At 38.1% G+C, this 22,465-nt stretch overlaps 1 protein-coding gene across 12 annotated transcripts in view; it reads left to right on the forward strand.

The window, feature by feature from the left end:
* The window catches only part of PAK3 (p21 (RAC1) activated kinase 3), a 301,485-nt gene that overhangs the window by 196,331 nt on the left and 82,689 nt on the right, over positions 1-22,465 (forward strand). For 10 of the 12 annotated variants that reach the window (XM_017954051.3, XM_017954048.3, XM_017954046.3 and 7 more), the window contains 3 exons: positions 15,212-15,312; positions 19,640-19,684; positions 20,859-21,012. In XM_017954051.3, the coding sequence (XP_017809540.1) occupies positions 15,212-15,312; positions 19,640-19,684; positions 20,859-21,012 (300 nt within the window). The remainder of the gene's footprint in view (positions 1-15,211; positions 15,313-19,639; positions 19,685-20,858; positions 21,013-22,465) is intronic. The other 2 variants (XM_017954054.3, XM_017954053.3) reach the window with 1 other exon arrangement.

The following is a 22,465-nucleotide window of genomic DNA, read 5'->3' on the forward strand; positions in this document are numbered from 1 at the left end:
AATAAAATCACCCATAATCACAAATCCTAGAAGCAATGTTAATATTTTGATGGATTTATTTCCAGACTTTTTCTATGGCTATGTATGCACATATATAATTTTTACATAGAAAAAGTCATAATGCATATAGTTTTGTTGCTTTTATACTTAGCATTTTTATCATGAATATTTTCCTACATTTATGTGAAGTATTTGTAAATATCATTTTCAATGGTGTATAATGTTTCATCATAGGATGACATGATGGTTTAGTTAACCATTTTCTTTTGTTGGATATTTGAGGGTTTTTCCAAATTTGGCCATTGTAATTTCAGGATGTCTATTTCATTACCTAACTGAAAATATTTGCTTTGGTGACAGCAGAGGATTTTTTGTTGTTTGTTTGTTTGCTTGTTTTTGAAGAAGTCCTTTTAATAGCTACATTTCATTGACTAAATGGAACTTCAAGAGACAGGTAGAAGGAAAAAAAAGAAATAGTAGATGTAATTTTAAGATTGAGGATTTATTTTGTTGGTGACTGTTCCAGAAGCTGAATTTTGGTGTTAGAGCAATTTAGGAGGGACAGTTTGCCACCATTTTATGATACTTTACTGTAGAAAAGTTTTCAGGATTTAGACCAGGAAAGAGACATCCTAACCATATACATTGATTTTATTTTATGGGCCCTGTGAAATCTGGGACTGATCAGGTTTCTCTTTTGTTGGCTGCTAGAAAGCTTGGAGCCAAATGTGTGGTCAATGCATAGCACTTGTAATGGGACTCTACGGTATGTATGCACTTTGTATTAGCTTTCTGCCAGGCTCCATTTCATGTTCCTATTTTTATTGTTTTTGTTTTTTCCTTTTACTTTTATATCTGCTTTGAATTTATGCTATCATGTTGTATTTTGTGTATTCTTGTAAGCCACCTGACATCCATCTTGGAACATGGTGGGGAATAAACACATGAATGAATAAATAAATACATTAATAAATACATGAATAAATCAACCAATAAGGAAAAAACAATGAGGCAAATGAATGCAGCCAGGACTCTGAAAATTGCATATTGCCTCCAAAAATAATCAATGTTAAGGACTTGAAGCTTGGAAGAACATATTGGAAAGAAGCAGGTGAGGCTGTGAGGCTGCATTTAGAGGTGACATGTTCTGTGTGACGTCTGTGTCTACCGAAGCATGCTTATATGTTTTGTGTCTTCTACTGCACTTGAGCATTAGGTGTGTTTCAGAGGATATGCAATGCTGTGTAAAGGACTGTATCTTTAGAGGGCACAGTTCATGTGCATTTTATTTGTGGGGAATCGAGAGAGATTTGGGAGCTGGTGAGCCTGGGAATTATGTGATGATCCTTCTTCCTGGAGGCATAGGAGGGAATCATTGTATATAAATCAAATCAAGACAAATAGGAAGTGTTCTACCATTTACTGACTAGTTACTGGGTGCCAACCTATGTGCCAGGCACTTTAAATGTGTTGATTTAATACTTACAGCCACTCTATATTATTCCCTTTTTACAGATGAGGCAATTTAAGCTCAAAGCATTTAAGTAGACAACGTAGAATCACATAGCAAATGACAGAAGCCAGAGGCCTCCCAAGTCTCTCTAACTCCAAACCCTATGCTTACTTTACTATATCACACTACCTTGCAATGGGACAAAGGGAATGTGTGGTAAACTATGTTCCCAGCATCTAAAAGCCAGCAGTGGCTTTCATTTTTCTTTAAGAAAATGATAGTGTGCTTTGAAACATACGTGAATTTCAGAAGACGGGACTTTTAAAAATTGCCACTCAAAAGGAAAGAAAGAACTTTTTCACATATTTTTGAAAGAAATGATGGTGAGAAGATATTCTTGATAATGTAGATATGCTAACATTTGCTTTGGGTGTTTTGTAGGGTTTTTTTGGTGTGTACTTTATAGGCTTGCATATTGCTTACTTTAAAAAGCTGAAGTTCTAAATAAGTATGTTCATATATGTGAAAGAGTTCTTAAAGTACTATATAGTTTTGTTATTGTATTGAATATATATTGTTCTAATTCCTAGAGTATGTCATCTTCTATATACTATATACAGCAGGAATCCTTGCTGCACAACAATTATATTAAAGAAAATTCTCAGTTATCCTTTATGGTCTTGTTAATCAAATGTTTTGGTCAATGCATATTACTAACTTTCATCTAATTAATGCACAATAAAATATACTTAGTGTGATAACAGTATGCAATCTTTCTTTGGTGATACTGAAGACCCTTTGGGATCTTGCAGTAGCTCAAAGTTATTATCACTGCACCAATAATGTGTAAGAGTGTCAATTAATTCAGAGTTCTGTTATCAGAAAGCCAGGTATCAGAGACTGCTACATCCTGAATGGTGCTTACATTCTTGGTTCTGCAAATGTAGCCCATCCAGCTTAGCAAAGAGTGCTCTTTGGAAATCACTGCCCTGCCCTTTTGGAAACCTGAAGGACATGGCATCTTGCTTGTCCTCTAGGGTCAGTGCTGTGCCCCAATAGAAGAGTCTCTTGTACTACTCCTTTACTCCTAGGCAACCCGTGTTAAAATGGGAAGAAGGTGGAATAAGGACACACACTCCCTATCTACCAGGGTCTGTGCTTCCACTTTAAGGCCAATGAACAGGGAAACTGGGCACAAATATGGTAGCCCCCTAAAACCACCAGACAGTGAAATCCAAAATAAGTATGGAATGTAGGATTGGGAGATGTTTACACTAAGGTAAAGAAGCCACAGGGAGAAATAAATTGAGAGGAAGTAATGACTGAAAGGGAGATTAGGAGGTGGAGAAGGTACAGAGGATGGATGGAATAAGAGGGGAAGACAGAAGAGTGCTGTATCAAACATGAAGTTTGATACGTTTTTAAAAATGAAGTGTTGCAAGAAGAGGAACATTGACAAAGGCTAAGGGATATGAAATTGCTTTCCCTGTTAAGGCAAATGAGGCCTGTTTTTTCTCCTCAAACTTTTACCCTATATAATTATCCACATGATCAGAAGTGTCTCATTAAGACATTGCCTCATCTTTGCTTTTTGTTTTCAAATGTTTCCCATCAAAGTTGTTGCATATGTCAATTGAATGCAAATGAAAGTGGAACCAGTACGTGTTGCCTAGAAGGAGATGAGTAAGAGGTAACTTCCTAATGATTTCCCAGAATAATCACTGTTGCTGAATGTTTTTGAAGATGATACCACTGAAGGTGTTAGCTGTTTGCATGTATGAGTGGGGGTGACTTGAAGGGCTCACATGTGACTATCATTTTACTTCCTCTATCCCATCATCCTCATGGAACATCTGACCTGTGAATTGGGCTTGTGGCCACTCTTGCAGAATCAGGTACCACATTGAGTTTTTATCTATACATTAAAGCCTGCTAATTTGAGGAGGACATATATTGTTTTCCATAGCCACTGAAGACCTAGCAGGAGAAAATGGGCTTAATATTCCACCAGAGAGAATGGAACTAGACATAAATTCTGGATAGGCTAATTGGATGCTACAGGTTACTAAGAGTGACATTTTCTAGAATCTTCATTGGATATCTCATGGCTTTAGCAATTTCTACACGAAGGCAGGAGAATGGACCTTCCACCATGGGCCTTCCCAACTATATGCTTCTGAGATTTGCTAATATAATAAAAGATATTATAATAAGAGTAGTGAATGTTTAAAATGGCCCAGTTTAATCCTCTTTTCTCAGTAGATATACTTCCAAGGATATCACTCATAAGATGAAAGTGCTAGGTCTAAACATAGTCACCCTGTTACTTACTATATTGCTAATAAGATGATGTATTTTGGAAGGCCGTTATAGGTGTATTACAATGTTCCAAACCTCTCATGGCAGTTACCTTCTTCAAACTCCCTATGATGGAGATAAGGCAGGGATTATTCCCATTTTACAGAGGAAGGCAGAAGTTCAGAGAGGTTAAATGACTTCCACAAATTTGCTCCACTACTTAATAACAAAGCAAGGCAGACCTAGAATTTGGATCCCCCAACTCCTAGTCCAGCAGTAGTTGAAGACTGTACTGCTTGCATAAAATGAGAGTAGCTTGATTGTAAACAGGTTTCAGCCAATGGAATATGCAAAAATTCAATTTTTACAGAAGCAAGTAGAACCCACGTGCCTCAGTGGATACAACAGTAGTCATACCTTTATCCTGACAAGTTATTCCTCCTGAGGACCTAATTTGCTAACAGGAAGTGACTAGCTTTTGTAAAAAAAGAAAAATATGGAATATTAAAATAGAACACAAGAGTCACCTATCATCCCTTCCCTTAGATTCATTCATGATCCAGTATGTAAAAGATATTTGGGCCCTCTTACGCATTTAATGAACACCTTCCTTTTCTGCTCAGAATCAATATGTATTTGCCCAAGATGCTAAGTGTAAGCCAGAAATATGGCTGTTATGTGGAATTTCTTTTTAAATTTTTATTCACCGTGTACTGTCAGTTGCTTTAAATACTTACTGCCAACAATAAAATCTATTTTTATGCTTATCTTTCTATTGTAGTCACCACATAGTACTTTCACATATTTCCAATGCAAAAAATAAATAAATTTGTAGGCCCACACAATGATATTCTTTATACCAAAAAAAAAAAAAATTAGGTGTAAACAAAAGAACTGATCTCTCCTTGTGTACAGGGAAATGTACTTCTTGTAAATCCAGGAGTTGAGAAATTCCTGTGGGTCCCCTCTTGTAATATGCCCCCAAACAGGATATTTGTTTACAGAGCAGATGTCTCAGGGATTAGAATATGCTTTGCAGAAATCAGTCCCTCTGGAACTATTGCTCTTACAAATGAGCGCCTGCCTCTTTGAAACCTGCAGGGCTGCTGTTGTCATAGGAATAACTATTCTGAGATACTTACTGTTTACCTAAGTATAAGGAAAGCTTCAGAAGGCTTCCCTAAGGAGGGTTATGGCACAGTGTGCTCTGTGACCCACAAATCAGAGGATAGAGCAAAATGGCATTTTTTTAAAGTAAAAAAAGGAACAACCACAGTACTTAATTCACTTTCCTGGTAGCTAAGTAGACACTAAGGCATTTCATTTCTTACAGGCCAAAGGCAACATTTTGTAAATGACCTGTTTGGGGCACTAACTGACAGCCTCTTAGTAACAGATAAATCAGTGAAACACCAAAAGCGTCTATCATCCAGCTAAAGAGTAACCGAGTCATTAAGGATCATTTGTTAGGAAAATGAAGGATGTCACCCGTAGGAGGTGGATGGCCCTTTAATAAGACTTCTATATCCTTTCAACATGGATTTCCCAAATCAATGCTCAGGAATATTGAGATGAAAAATAGCCTTTAAATATGACAGATCTCTAACCTAGCCATCTCCACTGTTTCTGCCAGAAGTGGTCCCTGTGTCTACAAAAGTTGTTTGGCTTTAGGAATATATAACACTGAATGAATACAGATTGCATCTAGGTAGGGTGAGGGGGACAAAGGGTGGAAAGAAGGACAAGGGCTTCTGGTGTCAAGCTAGGGATTATGAGATAAGTGCACCTCCCAGGAGGGCCTCGGCCCCAGCAACTTCACTACAAGCCTCCCAACGGAATGTTTTATTAGGCTTCCTTTATCTCAAAGGGCTTAATGGAAGACCACAGGATAGAGACATGGGTATCCAGCCAATGTACAAATCTGGGCTGCATTCTGACTTTGAGCACAGATTTATTAGCTATCTCAGTTTAAAAATTAGAATCTGGAGCATGTTTTTAACTGCTTATATACCACTCAGAAAAGAGTTTTGCCTACTTTTTATGTGCCTAGCTCTGTGCTGAATATTGTGAGGGATACTACGTATGAGACAAGGTTCCCTATCCTCATGTAATTTTCAACATAGTTGCAGAAATCATACACACACACACACACACACACACCCCAAGTTTGTCGGAAATGTCCAGTAAGTGATCTTAGAGACAACAGATACAGTGGTAGGGAGGTCCTCCCCATTCCACTCCCACCATTCATTCTCCTCTTCCACCTGAGTGAAACAGCAACCATCTGGAAGCCTGCCCCCACCATGGCATGTGTACCTTAGCAGCACACAGTTATCTAGCTTGTCTTCTCACACCTTTTTTTTTATTGTGTCATTCAACTATTCAAAAACCTTTCTCAGCACATTTTGTATTACTACCTCCGATTTCATCTTTCTTCCCTTCCTGATTTCCAAGGCTACACCCTACTTATTTATTGTGTCTTCTCATTTCCTCATCAACATGCAATATACATCCCTACTTCTAAGCTTTTACTTTTACTGTTCTTCCTAGTTGAGATGACTTACTCTTGCATCTAGGATCCAGTCTTTAAGGCCCATTTCTCAAGACATGCCTCCTCCAGTAAGCTCTGACTGTCTACCACAGATTTCTGTGATCTTTTCTTTGACATGCTACTATACTCTATTCTGCCCAACTTAGCACCTAATTTTCTTTGGCAGTATCTGTTGCTATTTCTTGTTTATTAAGGTTATTTTCCCAGTTAGATTGCAAGTTCAGGATGTTACTTAAGTTTCTAATGAATCACCCAGAATAACCTGTCACTACATTGATCCACAATTCAATGTAGTTGCTAACTGGCTCGCTGATTCAAAGGAAAAGAAGCTGGGACAGTAGCAGGAGGAAGTTGTGTTTTAGAGCCAGGGTTGTAAAATGCTTGCCTCATAGAACTAGCTGGACTATGTGTTTATTTTTTCTTTAGAAAAATTATTTCTGCATCAAAAATGCTTTATACAATATTTTGCTTTTAGCTTTCTGTATTAACAAGGCTTTAAATGTTGCTTTTAAAATTATGACATGTACCATAATATTTTGCATGCTTTTCATTGCTTTTAAAAAGATGATGGTTGTTTTGTGCTTTTAGGCTAAATTTATGTAGGAAAGCATTTTCCTATGTCTGTCTTCTGTCATCCTTTTTCTTTTCCTGCATGCTCTGTTTCCAAGAAGCTAGAAAGTGTTCTAAAAAATAAATCTGAAAATGACCATATGACATCCAGTGAGTAGGCCCAACAAAACTTCCAGGAATTTTAGGGGAAGATAACAAATGGAACTCCTACAACAAGGAAGACTCATGCCACAGCTTTCTAAATTGCTTTCAGAAGGCAGCCATAGCACCATCTAGGGATTTCGTCTGGGGGGAGAATTGGTTGCTTTGCTCAACCTTGAACCATGCCGAGCTATGTTGCCATATATGCGTTTGGCTTCAAAGTGGTACCTGGCAAGAGGTGTGCCTGAATGAATACAGAGTCATTCCCACTGTTGGGGTAAAAACAGCAACAACGTCACCAATAACAACTTTAACTACAAAAACAACTCTAAAATATACTCCTCACCCTTAGGCCTTCTTGGCAGACATCAGTCATCTTCTCCTCTTCTATGAACACATAACAGCAAATAGGCATGACCTGTCCCCATTTACTGGGCCTCATTTCATATAATGAAGGTCTTTCATTCATCCATTCATTTTTTGTTCATTTGCTTATTCATTAAACATTGAGTCAGATGCTGTGCTAGGTAGGTGCTAGGGTACAAAGGTGAAAAAGTCCCAGTCCCTGGCTTTAAAGAACCAAAAGTCTAGTCAGGGACACAGATAAGTTATTCAACGATTAGAGTTTAGTGTGGTAAGTGTAATATGTAGGAGTGAGAACTGAGGAGAGGCAATTATTCAAGACTGAAGGAAGGGGTGGTTAGAGAAGGCTTCCTGGAGGAGATGATTATTGAACTGAGGTGAGTCTTAAATGGCTAGCATAGAGCTAGCCATTAAGGAGTGAATGGCATCCCAGGTAGAAAGACCATCATTTTGAAGGCAGTAGGCATGACACGCTGTTAGTTGGGCTTCTATGAATACAACTACAAGTAGTTCAGAAAAACTGGTGCTCTGAGAGTGGGAGAGGGGTAGGAGAAGAAACTGTGGATGTAAGTGAGGACCAGATCCTGGAGGGCTTATCTATGCCATGCTAAGGGGTTTAAATTTAATTCTGAAGGCAATGGGGGAACATTGAAGCAGGGCAATGATATCAGATTTGTGTTTTAAAATATCACTCTAGCCACAGGAGGAATCGGGAAGAGAGGGAAAGAGACCAGTCAGGCTGTTGGAGTCATACAGGTGAGAAATGAGAGTGGCCTGGCTTAAGGGCCAGTAACAGCAATAAGAGAGGACAATGCAGAGGGACTATTTAGGGAGGAGAATTCATAGAACTAGACAACTAATCAGATGGTGAGAGGAAGAGCTGGAGAAGGTTGAGTTAGGAAACAAAAGAAGAGTTGTTATTTCTTGTTTTAGATGGGGAAAAGCAGTTAATTAGTTAGATAATTAGTTAATTAAATAATTAGGCTTGATTTTGAAAATATTTAGTGTGAGGGGTCTGTGAGGTACCTAAATAGAGGTGTTCAGTAGCCAGTTAACTACCTGGGGTTGGGGTGCAACACAGATGTCAGGGCTGGAGGTATGTATGGAGAATCACTAGTGTCAATGGGGATTGAAATCATGCATGTGGATGAGATGACCCAAGGGAGAAGTGTGTTGATGAGAAGAGATGAGGACCTAGGATAGCTCCTAATATTCCCCATAGTATTTAAAGAACTAACAGAAAGAAGCGCCTGCAAATGAGGCTGAGAAAGAAAACTGAGAAATGCAGAAATAGACTCTAGGAAAGAGTTGTATGAAAGAAGGTGGGGGAAATGTTAGCTTCAAGAAGTTCGTGGTCACAAATGTCAGTTTTGACTAAAGGTCCACACTTGTAGGGACAGAAAAGTAGCCACTGGTCAAGGAGGAGGCTAATTTGTGACTTTAGGGGAGCCATTACACTGGTTTGAGGAGTGAGAGCTAAGTAAATCTAGATTGCCTTTTCAAAAAGTTCAACCTAAAGAAGGAAAAGCTGAGACTATAACAGCTAGAGAAGTATGTGAAGAAGCAGAAGCATTTTAATTTTTAAGGACAACAGTGATCTCAGCATGTTTTTTAAGCCAAAAGAGAAGTGCCAGTAGAGATGGAGAGATTGAGGATACAAGAAGAAATAGAGCATAATTGGTGGATTCACTTTAGGTAGAAGGTGACAGCAGTGAGGCAGGAGAAGAGAAGAAGATGCTACTGATGGAGATAAATTCACAGGGGTGGGAGAGAAAGTGAAATCAAAGGAATTTTCAACTGAAATAAAGGAGTCCCTCCATTTATCTCGGTGAAGTAGAAGGAAGGTCACATGCTGAAAGTAAGGGAGGAGGGGGTAGAGCTGAAGTTAGAGTGGAGTTCTGAATTTCTAGAATATTAGGTGTGGTGACTGGAAAGGGAAGTTGGCAAGGGGTGAGGAAACTATTGTCAAGCACCATTAATGACCCAACTATTATAAGCACCAACCAATATGCATGGCTGTATCATTTCCCTCCAGCAACTCTTGGCAGCCTTGACATAGAAGTGGAGAGCTTTCATAGTTGGATTCCATTAGGGAAGGGTTTCATAGGACAATTATAACAAGAAGTCAAAGAGTGAAATTTTCCAGGACAGAAGCATAAGAGCAATTTACATGCTGGACCATAGAATCTCAGCCAGAAGGGAGCTGAGAAATTGGCGAAAAATGGAAGTGACTAGAATGATATTTGGAACACAAATCTGCTATTATTGTCCTGTTTCAATATTCCCCATTACCTTCTAGAAACTGAGGTCTTGTTGAGATCAAAGAACAAATAAAATAGGAGTAAGCACTTGAATCAATTAGCAGGTTAGCCAGATGAGAAGCTGAGCTCAGAGAATGAGGTAACAAGGTTGAATATTGCAGAGAAAGGGTTATTCTGGATAATAAAAAGATTTGGGGCAACCATGGTTCTCCACTCTGGCTGCATATTATCTCTGGAGTTTTAAAAATTCATTTGCCCAGGTTTCATCCCCAGAAATCCTGATAGAGTAGGTTATTAATGGACTCTAGACATTGGTATTTTATGGAACTCTACAGGTTATTCTGATGTGCAACCCTGCTTGAGAACCAATGGTTTAAAAGATGGCCATGGGAATGATTGTAGAAGTGGAAGGGAGGTAAAATTCATTAGAGTTGAGAGAGATCAAGGATCCATAAGGAAAGGGTATGAAGGAGGTGTCCATTAATATCCTGTTTCACACAGTGGTGGCAGCACAGAATGTAGGAAGGAAGACTGGGAGCCAGTGTCCTCAATGGCAAACAATGCACTTGGCCAGGAGAACTAGGTGGTGATAATCTCAAAAGAGAGGATTTTGTAGGCAAGTGTAGAAGTACTGATCTCGAATCGTTTTGAGTGAAAAAGAGGAAGTCTGCCTTCTCCGTTCTCTCAGGCCTACAGGCTTGGGATGAGAAAGGGTGAGCAGCCTCCACCAGTCTTATCTAAGGAAGCGGTACCCTCATTGGATAGTAGGGTCTAAAGTCGTTGTTCTCAATCCCAGCTACGTAATAGAAATACCTGAGGAATTTTAAAAAACAAAGATGCCTAGGGCTACCCCAGACTAACTGAATCTGAATCTCTGGGGATGGCATCTCTCTCTCTTTTTTTAAGTTCTCAGATGAAAATGATGTACAGTGAAGTATGAAAACCTAAGGCAAGAGGTGAAGGAAGAGGTAGAAAATGTAGAAAAAAATGTTTCTGACAGGACAAACTCTTGCTGGTAAAAGAACTGCAGAACACTGGGGTGGGCATATAAAAGATGATAGGTGACTAGAGGGGCTTCTCATTCTTTATGAAGTAGCAGAATAGAGAAAGATGTCAGGATGAGAGATTCTGGAGAAATTAGGTGGCCCTAGGAATTACAACTGGAACTCCCAGTAGATCTCAAGGCCAAATGCTGTTTGCAGTTTGTGGTCCAGGCAGCAATTTGTAGCCTTGTTCTGAGTTCCAATAGAATATGGGAGATACACTTAGAAAGTGATACTTTTTTGGACTTCTGCTCTCTGCAAATGTCAACCCAGAGAGCTGACCAGGTTGAGCCTTAAGATAAATGACAAATGCTCACAGAATTTTGCAGGGTGATACAGACATTTTAGTGTATCTAAAAAAAACAAAACAAAACAAAAACCGGTTCTCATCTAGGGTCTAGTTTATTGCTAAACACTTACTGAAAGCTAGAGGTTTTTTTGTTTTTTGTTTTTTTCTTTTTTTTTTCTTTTTCTTTCTTTTTTTTTTTTTTTTAATGCCACTGGGTAATAAATAGTTTAACTGTTGAAAACTTTGGTTCTGGAGACAAAGTGGGGACGTAGATTCAAATCCTGGCTCTGATATTTGCCACCTGTGTAACCCTGGGTATATGATTTAACCCCATCAAGTCTCGCTTTTCTCATCTATAAAACAAGAATAAGACCTACCTCATAAGACTGTTGTGGAGATTAAATGAGATAGCTTCAGACACTTGGCACATGGTGAGTGTCCATTCATGATAGCTATTAAGTGTGCAGGTACAAACTAGTTGCAGGGGAATGTGAGAATAAATAAATTACACTCTTTACTGTCAATTATCTCAAATTTTAGATAGAGAGGTAGATATGTAAAAAATAATCCTATGCTGATGGTACCAAGCTCCAAGTATACACTGAGTAGTTCTATGGGAGCATGAAAGGACAGGCATTTAACTTTGTCTGCAGAGAGGAGATAGGAAAAGACTTGCCAAAGGAGAAAAAGCCCAAGAGTGAGTCTTTAAGAGTAAGGACTAATAGGAGTGATCCACATAAATTTGGGGGAAAGGGTAAGAAGTAAGACTTTCCAGGCCTAGGTATGGCATGTATAAAAGCTTGGAGGTATGAGAAAGCCTGGCAGCTTAGGGAGCATTGAATGTGTATAAGTAGTAGGGCCCATGGCAAGAATAGAGAAGCTGGAGTGGTAAACTAGGAACATATCATGCAGGCCCTTGGATATCATGCTAAGAAACATGAACTTTTAACTTACGGGTAATAGGGGACAGCATTTAAGCATCTTAAAGGCAAGAATGTTACTTAGGAGGCTGAGACAGGAGAATCACTTGAACCCAGGAGGCAGAGTTTGCAGTGAGCCGAGATCATGCCACTGCACTCCAGCCTGGGCAACAGAGCGAGACTCCATCAAACAAACAAATAAACAACAACAACAACAACACCACACACACACAAAATGCAAGAATGTGATCTAGCCACAGAGTAGAGAAATGAATGGAAGTGAATAAAATTGGAGGCAGTGACGCTAAGTGAGAAGTGCTGATGCCTTGGACTAAGATAATTATTTGTGGGGATGAAGATTCAACATTCAAGACCAGTTTAGGAGATAGAATATATAAAACTTGATGATCCATTAGCATAGAAATAAAGGAGTGAAAGACGACTCCCAGATTCTTGGTTTGGGCAGCTGGGCCACTGCTGGATTACTCAGGAGCCAGAGAAAGCATTTGTATATGGCATCTAGTAAATCAGAAGTACCCAAAATGTGGAAACAGTTTAATTTTGAATATATAGCTTAAAAAAAGACTCAATCACCATAGGAACATCAGAACTTTTTCACTTCCTTAATTATTTATGCCTTAGTATTGTTTTTATTTGAATTGCATATTGCAGAGGAGGATTATAATTTTTTTTTTCATTGCTCAGAGCTGCCTAAAAGAGGAGGAGCCTAAGGCCTTGCTTCTTCTTTAATCTGTGTGGTTAGTGGTATCATTTCACTGAGATAGGGAACACTAGAAGAGGAGCAAACTTGGGCTTCCTGCCTTTGTTATGTTTAGCCCTGAGTGAAGAAAATTGCATAGTCAGGCTGATAAGGGATTGGCAGTCAGGTGGCCTTCTAGGAGAACACCATTAAGCCAATTCTGCATATAACTCAGCCCAAGTGGAGTGTTTAGTCAATTTGCTACTAATAGAAAAGTTGGGAGAGTTTATTTGCTGACAAGAGGGGCCATGAATTGAAGTTGATAGAAGGTTTGGAGGTACAGATTAAGGTAGGGGCTCTTAGCTTGGAGTCCAGGGGAATTATGAATCTGTGAAAGTATATGTATATAGTACATTTTTATGGGCAGAAGTTCCATAGCTTTCTTCAGATTTTTCAGAAGATTGACCCCAAAAAGCTTACCAAGAGCTAGTTACTGTGAAGTGAATGAAACTGCTCCTTCAGAATTCCTGACTTGCCTGGAACCCTTCCAAGGCCCTGGGAGGGGCCCCGGTACATTTGTATTTGTAATTTTACAATGTTTTTTACTTAAAGGGAACCTTCCTCTCAAGTTACATAAAGTATTTGGTCCCCCAACATGTGGATCCACCCCTGCCAACCACAGATTAGGGAATTACCTGAGTTAGTATTTGGGAGTGGAGGCAATCCAATAGAGAAAGAAATGCAGAAGGCCAAAAACTGAACTAGCAAAGTCAAAAGCAATGACAATCAAAGAAAGAATGGTCACTGAGAAAGGAGGAATGCCAGGCCACATTGTCAAGGAAGTAAAAAGAGAAGTAGCTAGCCATGGCCAGCATGGATGGGACATCATGAAAGAGAAAAAGTAAGAAAATGATTACAGGAGTGGCGAGGACACCTTCAAAGGAGTGATGAGACCAGAGTGCCTTTCTGAACAAGTAAAAAATGGTAGTTGAACAAGTATAAATGTTAGCTATAGTTCACAAACATGCAAGGGAAGTAGGAGTACCAACAGAAAGCTCTAAACTTCACTATTGAGTTAGAATAATATTCATGAATAATGTAGGCTCACTATAAAAATGGAATCTTTACTGAGGGTAAGTTATATGGCATTTACGTATTTTTTTCAAAATGAGTCCTAAATGTGCTCCATGGCCAGGCAAAGGCCTTGGGTGACTCTTGTTCCCCTGCTCCCAACCTTTATTTCCTGATCCTGTATATTTCCTCACACTAGTTCAGTTTTCATATTTCTGCCCCATATCTCTGTCTTGTGGCTGGAGATAAGGAACAGTGAGAGAGAGTGGAATGAGACAAGAAGTCATAAGAATAGCCTTTGAACATGAAAAGTTTTGAATTTAAAATTTATCATGGGTAACCCACAAAACCACTAATCAATATATGGTTGAGTGTTGTCTGTAATTCAGGCCAAGGCAACATCTATTTGAACCAGAATGTTCTAAATTGACCACCCTGGCAATTCTGAAGCTGATTGGTTTTAACTGAGTAAACCTGGTTCATGCTGACTTGCCCTGTATTAGGAGGGTGAGTACTATTTTTTTCAGTGTGAAATGTAGCCTCACCAGAGATACATGCTCAGATCTGCAAATAAGTGTGTTATGGAAGCTGCTAGATGCCATTTTAGAGTGTTTCCACAGTGACTTCCTCCTGGGAACTATTTCCAGATAGACTATAGTTCTCAACTTAGTTTATTCAGTGATTATATCTTTTTAGGCTTTTAAATTATGAGCTACTGATACATTTATTTATAAATATGTAACTATGAAAAATCTGCTACTTGAAAAACACAGTGATTTTTGAATGGCTGATATGATAAAGTATAATGGAAACATGGAAAAATAACTACAAACTAGAAAAACTAAACCAAGGAATGGCTTTAAGTTTTCTGAAAACTAAATAAAATTAATTCAGTAAAAAAAAAAAAAAAAAAAAGCAGCAATTTGTAGCTTTTTACTAGCAAAGTGCTGGGTAGGAAATGATTGAAATATTTTTGATAATAAAAAAGGTTTGTAACATAATTGATTTGCAGTGATATTCTTGTTAATAGAAGAGTCTATTAAGATATGGTTAATAATATAAACATGTTAAATTAAATAAGTACCAACCACTTGATTATTAGCTATTGTTAACATAGAAACAATTCACAATATCTTTATCGAAAGCTGAAGTGGTTTTCTTTTCTGTTCGTTCTTTCTAATAGTATGCCTTAGCTTGACTTGTGTATGATGAATTTCTTCCTTAGTAAGTGGTATTTGATTCAACAAAGCCAGTTAAGCACAATATCCCTAGATACCTCCTGGTTACACTGGTAAAAGGCAGAAATCAGTTTGAATGAGAGAATTGTTTCAAATGAGTTTTGGAAATTTTGAATTATTTGGACATAACATTTGTCATCATACTCTTAGCTACTTCTGCAAATAATTGGATTTTCTGGAGTTAAGTGTTGTTAAAATTGCGTTGGAATCAATTGTCTTTCAACTTTGTAATTCTTTTGATGAACCTAATTGTACAACTTGTGGATGCCAAAACTATACCCCAAATAAATACATGTTAACATTTTGCCTTTAGCCAATAAGAAGAAGGAGAAAGAGCGCCCAGAGATCTCTCTTCCTTCAGACTTTGAGCATACGATTCATGTGGGGTTTGATGCAGTCACCGGGGAATTCACTGTAAGTAAGCTCCTTGTTTTGTTTTGTAAGCCACGAAAGAATTCCCTTGTGAAAATAGGTTTCAAGCAAGAATTGCCATGTCCCAAAATGTCAGACTTAATATTTTTGATGGTTCCAAATAAGATGGACATTGCCTAGGCAATCATAGATGGAAATAGAGGATGGCAACAGCATTGGCCAAATTATTTTGTCCATCTTTTAAAAAAGTTTGATCACTGTATAGTCTCAACTTGGTTGAAAATATTAACTAACCATGGCACAGAAATTGTACTCCTGGCAGAGAGACACTGCCTGAGCTTTTTCTTTATCAAGTGAACTGAATCAGAGAATCATCTACTCACCTTGGCCAGTGAAAATAATCCATAAAAATATTTCAGGCTTTACATTAAAACCTAGAATACCCAGCTCAGTTAACTACACTAACCAAGAATCTCTATGGAACTGACCTGCTTTTCCCTTTGATTTCAAGAACGTAGATTATTTTATAATTTTTAGTAGGTACATTTTGCAGATATTCAAAAAACAAACCTTATATTTCAAGAAGAAATTTTGATGGATATATCATGTATGTTCTAGTTGTTATGTGCATCTCTCTCCTCTCTCTCTAGATCTCTCTCTCTAGAGATGTTATGCAATCCATAGTAAATACCGATGAGAATTCTCTGGATAGACCATAGCTATAGATCAAGACTTTTGCTGAATATTTGTAGTGCTCAAACAGCATAAGATCTCAGATCTATGAAATTTTATACTTTTTTTTAAAAAAAGAACTGGTAATTTTTTTTTTTTTTTTTTTTTTTTAGATCAATGGGGGAAAAGATGTGGCTATGGCTAGAAATATGTCCCCAGGAAGGTCAACTACCTTTTTCCATGCTATTAATGAACTCCATCAAAATGTACATTCTGAAATAAGGAGTAATTTTGAGGGCATTTCAAGAAAAATCTTTGATAGAGCCATCACTATCAATTCCTGTGCTGTTAAACCAGAGAGAAATTTACATATTAAGTAGTTGAGTTTTTTGTTTCATAACATAGTAGTGAATAGACTGTGTTATATGATTAAGTGGAAAAAAAGAAGGAACAAATTAATCTATGTGGAGAAGCAAACAATGTTGCTGAATTGACAGTCAAATTATCTTATTTTTTCAATTCTGGAAGTAAGTGATATGAGAATGGAAATGGAAACAGTAAACACCTTGGCCTCGTAAAGTGGTGTGAGCTGATTATTTCTGCGTTCTCGGTAGCAAGCAGAGGAGAATGTTAAGAAATATTTACACATAAAGTGGAGATAGGTAAGATTTAACCAATTTCATCATTAAAGTCAGAGACATTACTCAAATGGCTTTGAGTTTGAACCTAGTCTTTACTATATTTGCAGAATATTCTCTTAGCCACACTTAGATACTCCAGCCTTGCTATTACCACTACCACCACCATCATCACCACCAGAAAAAAAGTAATTTGTATAACCTGAAAAACTTTATATTTTTTAAAAATTATACAAATATTTTAACTATTTTTGCTGACACTTGAAACAAGAAAATCCCTTAAACTTTATAAAGGTTTTGCCTAATAACTCTTCCCTTTTTTATTAATTTTTCCAGCTTTGACATTTTAATGTTCTCTGTGCTTTTCCTCATTTAAACTACTCTTGCGTTTTATTGTTGTCATTCACTATTTTTCTTTTTTTCTTCCTTTTTGTTTTCTGATGTGAAAATTTTCTCATTCAGTTATCCCATGTGACATTCTAGTTGCTTTCCAATATTTTATTCTTTCCACTTTTCAAACTTACTTGTCATCTTATTATACAGTATCTCTCTCTCTAGCTCTTTCATTTATCTTTCTGGATTCTGAATGGAAATGAAAGAAAGTAAATCACCACCATCTTGCTAACTGCAGCACCAGTCATTTTCATTTTGCTGTCAATTAGAACCCAAAGAACCCAAAGTGATAGGCTATCTTTCCAATGATGAAAAACAGTTGGATACAGCCAAACCATATGAAACAAATACCCCTCTCCCCACTAAATATATCCCCAATTTGAAATAAGATAGCCGTTTGGAAATATTCCATTGTTATGAATCCATTGCATATATAGATAGACATAGGCTAAATTTGGTAAATGGAAGTACTTTATTGTCATCTTGATGATCTTTTGTAACTACTTGTTCACACATTATTTTTAAAGATGCCAAATTCTGCCCTTTTTGGTACTTTTTTAACCTGTGGTTTACATTTACTATATTATTATGTTTATTAAATTTAAACATGCCAAATTATAAAAAGCTTTCAAGAAAGTGTTTTTATTGGTAGGATTTAGAATTGGGTCCTAATTGTCAATGCACCACTAATTTATTGCGTGTTGGGAGGGGATCATATTGTTAAGTTTGATTATCGTGGTTGTTTAGGTTGAATTTTGTGCAATTTGCTGAACTATCTAATCCAGTTGTCTTACAAGGGCTTGTTATTTTGAATATTTGGACACTGATTTGCTGTGTTGCTTGGTGATTACTCTCTGGCTAATTGGCCCATATGACCTTGTTTGTATACCTGGTCATACACTTGGACCCTGAAGCTAAACGTAGGTTGGGAGGTGAGATTTTTGGTATTCAATGATTACAGGTCCTTACCCTTTATATTGCCATTTTTGTCCCAAATACTTCAGAACTCCCCTTTCCAGACCTCTAGACCTGTGACGGTCGCTTCAAGTCAATCAGAGGGAAAAATGGTATGAGTGATATAAATTATCATTTCTTATGATAAGATAAATGCTTGGCCTGTTATATCATGCTGCCATTCTCCTGGGCTACACTGGACAACCCCCAGCTTGATGTACTTCTAGTTGGTATCATATACACAGTCAGGCATTGATATGTGCTCCTGCTTCTGATGCTCAAACTCTTAGGTCTTCATTAGCTGTCTGACTTTTGGGATTAGTTTCTCAATGTGGCATAATGAGATGGCTTTATGACTATGTGCCTTTGTGGCATACATTCAAACTTGAATGTCAGGTTTTATTGATAATTGGGTTTGTCTCAACTTAGAAAAAAGAAATGTCAGCAGTATAGTCAAAATTACGTCAGCAGTGTAGTCATGTGGTAAGTATAGTTGTCTGGAGGACTTTTTGCTATTGACAGCATTTTTTCCTGCTGTCTAGTGATCATAAGACTATTTATCACAAAAGCTTAGAAGTGCCATGGGAATGTATAATAACTGCAAATATTCTAATGATTATGGTAATGATTATGCCAGTAACGTCTGCTCTAGTGGTAATGTGCAATGCATACCTCAATTTGTAACACTTAATAACTCCTTTGGCCATTATGGTATTAACCAAATGCTATTAATTGCACTTAGAATCAGAACTGGGATAATGCATGGGCTCCTGAGTTCAAATTTTTGGCTTAAGGCTTTAGCATCTAGCCGCGTGAAAAATGCATGTAAAAGTGTCATTTCACTGTGCTTGGAGTAACCCCAAATACCAGGAATCAAGGACATATATCCAAAATCAAGCCAGTTGGGTCAAGCATGTTTCTGTAGCATTTGAGAGATCTTTATTTAGGCAAAGCTGTTACCTTATATCTTGTCTTATTTTGTGGGAAGCGGGATTTTAGAACTGCAGTACTAAAATGGAAATTATATATATATGGTTTGAAATGGAACGGTTTCCCTTTCCCTAGTCTAAATATCTAAGAAACTTAAAATATAGAGTCTGGCTGTGTGGGAATGTTCTTTACCTAGTTTTCTCTAAGCCAGCCATGACTTTAGCTACAAAGTGAAAAAGAATCACATCAATGAGAATAAAATTCAGTGTTTCCATACAGCCATCCTTTGAATTTTAGCCACATACACACTTTTGAAACTAAAATTGGTTAACCAGAATTGGGAACTGAAATTTGTAAGTTTCTCACATGGCCATTGGCTACCTGTGGTCACCCAATTATAAAAACAACTTACAAACTATTGTCAAAGCTTTTCATGATGCCATCCTTCTTGCCTCCAAATTCATATTTCTGCCTTTTAATAATTTCTCCAATCATTTAATGGTAATTCTTATTAATACATATTTATGGAGGAAGCATCTTGCCAAAAGTGGGATTATACATCCAAACTTTGGAACATTGTCATTTTCTCTGTTCTCTTAAATCTGTTGTCCTGTAGCCTGTCCTGTCCCTGATTTAGTTAAAACCTCCCTATTTTCATAACCGCCCCACTTTAGAAGGGACTCCCCCCATTCAGACCCATTGATTTCATCTCCTCCCACCTTCTAAGTTGTCCCACATTCTGTTTTAACTTTCTTTTCTTTCTTTATTTACGTCCATTACAGCCAGATCTCTATGGCTCACAGATGTGCCCAGGGAAGCTCCCAGAGGTGCGTCACAGGCCCAAAAGAAGCTTGCATCAAAGTGCTTCTTTGAGATGTCATAGCACTGCAGCAGCAGGTTCATGTGTGTGCAGTAGAGTTGTTGCTTGGCTTATCTCACTTTTTTTGTTGTCATTCCCAAACTCTGGAGGCCCACGTCACACATTGTTTTGCCGAGACTTCATAGGACAAAGCCACATAAATTGTGTCTGGATGCACTTCAGGAATAGTGTGTCTGTTTCTCTCTCCAAGTTTCTCTTGGAGGTTGGATAATTATGAATTTGAGACTTCTGTAGGCTGAACATGTAGGAAAGAATGTTGAATGCTCAATGCAAAGCTAACCTCTAATTTTTGCAATTCTCCTTGGTTATATTTCCAAATACTCCCTCCTCTCTGCTCTAAATGCTTCAGATTATTATAAATTCTCACAAGGCTTTGGCGTGGTTTTCATAGTCCCCAGGTTCTATGTGGCCTAAAAATGAAGTGAGGAGAAAGGGAGAGAGAAAGGAGAGGAGAAAGGAGGGCATGCCCTGGAGAAAGCTGCAGGGAAAATGCCCAAAGCAGCATTAATGTTACTGTTTAGCATCTCAGTGGTTCTTGCTCCTCCACAATTCTATTTTTTTCTCCTACTGACCTGACTTTATAGTAAAGCTCTAGACCCAAAAAATTACATTTTGTAATCATGAAGTATAACCTGACCAAGGGTGATCCTTTCCTTTTATTCTAAAATATATTCTGATTACAACATGACCAGAAACAGCTTATGTTATTCCAGTCATAAAACCCATTGATCTGCACTTTACTATGCTGTGCACAAATTTAGAGAAGTCTTGCTATGTCTGCCCTGAGTCGCCAGAAAAAAAATAAGCTAAGCCGTAAACATCATTTCATGGATGAGCAGAGTCAATATGGAGGTGATTTTCATGCGCTTTTTTTTTTCTATCACAGTCATACTCCCACCCACCCTTTTTAAGTTGGATCCTAGTTTTACCTATGTGTTTTAATTAGAGAAGAGAATGATTGCATTATTAAGTTACTAACTTTAAATCTAGAATGTAACTTCAGTTTCCCAAGTGTAATCCTACAGGTAGCATGGGCTTCTTGGTGAAGAACTTTACTGGAACATAAAAGTGCTGCTGCAGAATGTTCTGAGCCACCATTCTTTCCCTTTGGTTGTCCACAGGGAATTCCCGAGCAATGGGCACGATTACTCCAAACCTCCAACATAACAAAATTGGAACAGAAGAAGAACCCCCAAGCTGTTCTAGATGTTCTCAAATTCTATGATTCCAAAGAAACAGTCAACAACCAGAAATACATGAGCTTTACATCAGGAGGTAAGAGGAAGTCTGTGGTATCAAAGGTGAAGAAGTAATTTCAATCTCAGAGCGTGATGTTGAGAACAAAATGTCTGTGGAACATTTGAAGTCAGTTCTAGTACCTTCTTCAAATGCCATCAACATAAGGAAACCAAAAAATGAGTCAGAATTTGAGGTTGATGTTAAGTTATATAACTCAAGTATTTTTAGAATCAAAATAAGGTAATTATTTAGTGAAGTAGTAGTTGTGAGCTTGAATTGGTAGTGACAATTGTTGTCTCTTTACTGTCATAAAGACACTCAGTCATTTATCGAGCTTTGTGATATGTTCGTTAAGTAAGAGTTGCATGCATGAAACCATGGTCTCTGGAAATTTATTTTGTCCCTTAGATTCATTGATTTGCAGCATGATGACACAGCACACATTTTGTTTGGTGTCAGGTTATTTTGATAAGACCCCCAAATTAGACCGAAAAGAGAAAACTATATCTCACTATGTTTAGAAATTGAAATATCCATGTTATTGCCAAATCTTGACCTCATTTGCTAGTGTGTAGATTTAGTCTTTGTTTGGAGCTTTGATGTTCAAATTTGCACTATAAGCAACTGTATTGGTCCATTTTCATGCTGCTGGTAAAGACATGTCCAAGACTGGGAAGGAAAAGAGGTTTAATTGGACTTACAGTTCCACATGACTGGGGAGACCTCAGAATCATGGTGGGAAGTGAAAGGCACTTCTTACATGACAGCAGCAAGAGAATATGAGAAGGAAAAAAAAGTGAAGAACCCCGATAAACCCATCAGATCTCATGAGACTTATTCAGTTTCATGAGAATACCATGGGAAAGACCAGCCCTCATGATTCAATTACCTCTCCCTGGGTCCCTCCCACAACATGTGGGAATTCTGGGATATACAATTCAAGTTGAGATTTGGGTGGGGACACAGCCAAACCATATCATTTCGCCCCTGGCCCCTCCAAATCTCATGCCCTCACATTTCAAAACCAATCACGCCTTCCCAACAGTCCCCCAAAGTCTTAACTCATTTCAGCATTAACCCAGAAGTCCACAGTCCAAAGTCTCATCTTAGACAAAGCAAGTCCCTTTTGCCTATGAGCCTGTAAAATCAAAAGCAAGCTCGTTACTTCCTAGATACAATAGGGGTACAGGCATTTGGTGAATACAGCCATTCCAAATGGGAGAAATTGGCAAAAACAAAGGGATTACAGGGCCCATGCAAGTCCAAAATCCAGCGGGGCAGTCAAATCTTAAAGCTCCAAAATGATCTCCTTTGACTCCAGGTCTGACATCTAGGTCATGCTGATGCAAGTGGTGGATTCCCATGGTCTTGGGCAGCTCCACCCCTGTGACTCTGCAGGTTCCAGCCTCCCTCCCAGCTGCTTTCACAGGCTGCTGTTGAGTGTCTGTGGCTTTTCCAGGTGCATGGTGTAAGCTTTCAGTGAATCTAC

The sequence above is a fragment of the Papio anubis genome, chromosome X (genome assembly GCF_008728515.1).
Source record: "Papio anubis isolate 15944 chromosome X, Panubis1.0, whole genome shotgun sequence".
Classification (NCBI taxonomy): Eukaryota; Metazoa; Chordata; class Mammalia; order Primates; family Cercopithecidae; genus Papio; species Papio anubis.